Source organism: Petaurus breviceps, unplaced genomic scaffold (assembly GCF_028583685.1).
Source record: "Petaurus breviceps papuanus isolate PSGF00001 unplaced genomic scaffold, PetGlider_PUasm1.0 90823, whole genome shotgun sequence".
NCBI lineage: Eukaryota > Metazoa > Chordata > Mammalia > Diprotodontia > Petauridae > Petaurus > Petaurus breviceps.
The window spans coordinates 5,249,700-5,252,199 of NW_027187352.1; the positions used below are offsets into that span (position 1 = coordinate 5,249,700).

The following is a 2,500-nucleotide window of genomic DNA, read 5'->3' on the forward strand; positions in this document are numbered from 1 at the left end:
ATCTAATGCAGGAGTCTCCCTTATTCTAGCATACCTTCCCATCTAATTCAGGAGTCTCCCTTCCCACCTCCCTGATGGAGTCATCCAACCTCTGCTTAAAGACCTCCCATGACAAGGAGCTCATTACCAAAAAAGGCAGCCTGACTCATGCTCGAACCACCCTGACATAAGTGTCTGCTTATGCTGAGCTGGGCACTTGGGCCTGAGCCGCCATGCTGACTGTATCGTGTGTCTTCTTCTCTCAGGAATACTCTGCATAGTCATCTTCATTGGGCTCTTCTTCACCCGCTTTTGGTTCCTTGGCATCCTCTATTCAACCTGGTGGTACCTGGACAGAGACACCCCAAGGAAAGGTGGGAGACAGATCCAGACCCTAAAGCGATGCCGTATGTGGAAGTACATGGCAAACTACTTTCCTGTCTCGGTAAGCAGGCTCAACGGGGAGTTGAGAATGGATGAGTTATTGCCTTGGCATGATGGAAAAAGCCTGGAATTCAAGGTGAAAGCAGGAAGGAACCACTGAAAATCATCTTCTAGTCCAAACTAAGAGAGGAGACTATTTCCAGTTAGTCGGTCAACATTTATGAAGCACCTACTATGTGCCAGGTTCTGTGTTAAGCACAGTTTTGTGTTAAGAACACAAAAAGAGGCAAAAGACAGTCCCTGCCCTCAAAGAGTTCACATTCAAATGTGGAAGACAACAAGCAAACAAATATGTACAAACTACATACTGGATAAGTAGGAAGCAAATAAAAGAGGGAAGGGACTAGAATTAAAAGGAGTTGGGAAAGCCTTCCTGTACAAGATGGGATTGTAGTTGGGACTTACAGGAAGACAGTAGGCAGCAATAAGGAGGCAAAGCTTTCCAGGCCTTGGGGACAACCAGAGAAGATGCCCAGAGGAGAGAGATAGTGTCTTGTTCATAGTGGGGAGTAAGGTGTAAGAAGACTAGAAAATTAAGGGGAGAGTTATTAAGGACTTTGATTGCCAAACAGAGGACTTTGTGTTTGATCCTGGAGGCAATAGGGAGCCAATGGAGTATATTGAGTAGGGTGGTAACATAGTTGGACCTGTTATTTAGGGAAATCATTTTGGTGGCTAACTAGGTGATGGATTGGAGTGGAGAAAGACTGAGCAGCAGACCCACTTTCACACTGTTACAATAGGTGACTGTCATAGGAAAGAAGCAGAAGTCTTTGATAGGTGTTGCAGAATGAATTTGACAGGTCATGGCATCAGCTTGGATGAGCAAGGTGGAGGGGAAGGGCAGAATGTGTGAGAGATAGTGAGGAACCCAGGATGATTCCTACATTTCAAGCCTTAGGAACTAGGATAATGGTGTTGCCTTCTGCAATAATAGCAAACATAGGAGATGGGGAGGATTTAGGGGGACAGATAGCGAGTTCCATTTTGAATACACTGAGTTTAAGATGTTGACCGGACATCTCATTTGAAATGGCGGAAAGGCAGTTGGAGTTGCAAAATTGGGGGTCAGCAGAGAGATTGTGTTAGGATAGGTAGATTTGAGAATCATAAGCACAGAGATGGTAATTAAATCCATGGGAGCTGATGAGATCACCAAATAAAGTAACATAAAGGGAAAAGAGAAGAGGGCCCAGGACAGAACACTGTGGGACATCTATGGTTAGAGGGTATGCTCTGGATGAGAATCCAGCAAAGGAAGTGGAGAAGGAGTAATCAGATAGGTAAGAGACAAAGCAGCACAGAAATGGCATCCTGAAAACCTAAAGAAAAGAGAATATTAAAGAGGAGAGGGCGATCTTCAGCATCAAAGGCTGCAGAGAAGTCTAGCAAAATGAGGATTGAGAAAAGGTCATTGGATCTGGCAACTATTAGGTCATTGATAACTTTGGAAAGAGCACTTACAGCAGAATGATGAAGTCCGAAGCCAGATTATAAGGAATGAAGAAGAGACTGAGAGGAGAAAGTGAAGGCACCTATTGTAGATGGCCTTTTCAAGTTTAGCTAAAAAGGGCAGAAGAGGTACAGGATGATAGTTTTCAAGGATGGAAGGATCAAGTGAAGGTTTTTTGACAATAATGGAGGTACGGACATGTTTGTAGGCAATACGGAACCAACTAAGTTACAGAGTAGGGATGACAGAGGGAGAGATGTGTTGGGAGATGGAAAGGAATGGGACCAACTGAGGAGTTAGGCTTGGTAAGGAGTGAGGCCACTTCATCATATGAAATAGGGGGGAAGGAGGAGACAGTGGCCAAAGGCATCTGAGTGGTAGGAGATGGAAAAGAGGGGAGAAGAGGGAGTTCTTGGTGAATGCCCACAACTCTTTTCTGTAAAATAGGAGGCAAAGTTCTTAGCTGATAGAATGGGAGTGGGGGAGCCATGGGAGGTTTGAGAAAGGATGAAAAGGTTTGGGAGAGCTGCTGTGGAATGTGAGGTGAGGAGGGAAGTATTAAAACCAAGAATCACTTTCCCAGCAAAAGTGAGTGTAATGCTTCAGGGGAAAATGTGGTTATTC

At 44.7% G+C, this 2,500-nt stretch overlaps 1 protein-coding gene across 1 annotated transcript in view; it reads left to right on the top strand.

Moving 5' to 3' along the window:
- The window catches only part of MOGAT2 (monoacylglycerol O-acyltransferase 2), a 40,849-nt gene that overhangs the window by 10,995 nt on the left and 27,354 nt on the right, over positions 1 to 2,500 (top strand). Inside the window, exon 2 of the mRNA XM_069070869.1 lies at positions 246 to 424. Coding sequence (XP_068926970.1) covers positions 246 to 424 — 179 coding nt within the window. The remainder of the gene's footprint in view (positions 1 to 245; positions 425 to 2,500) is intronic.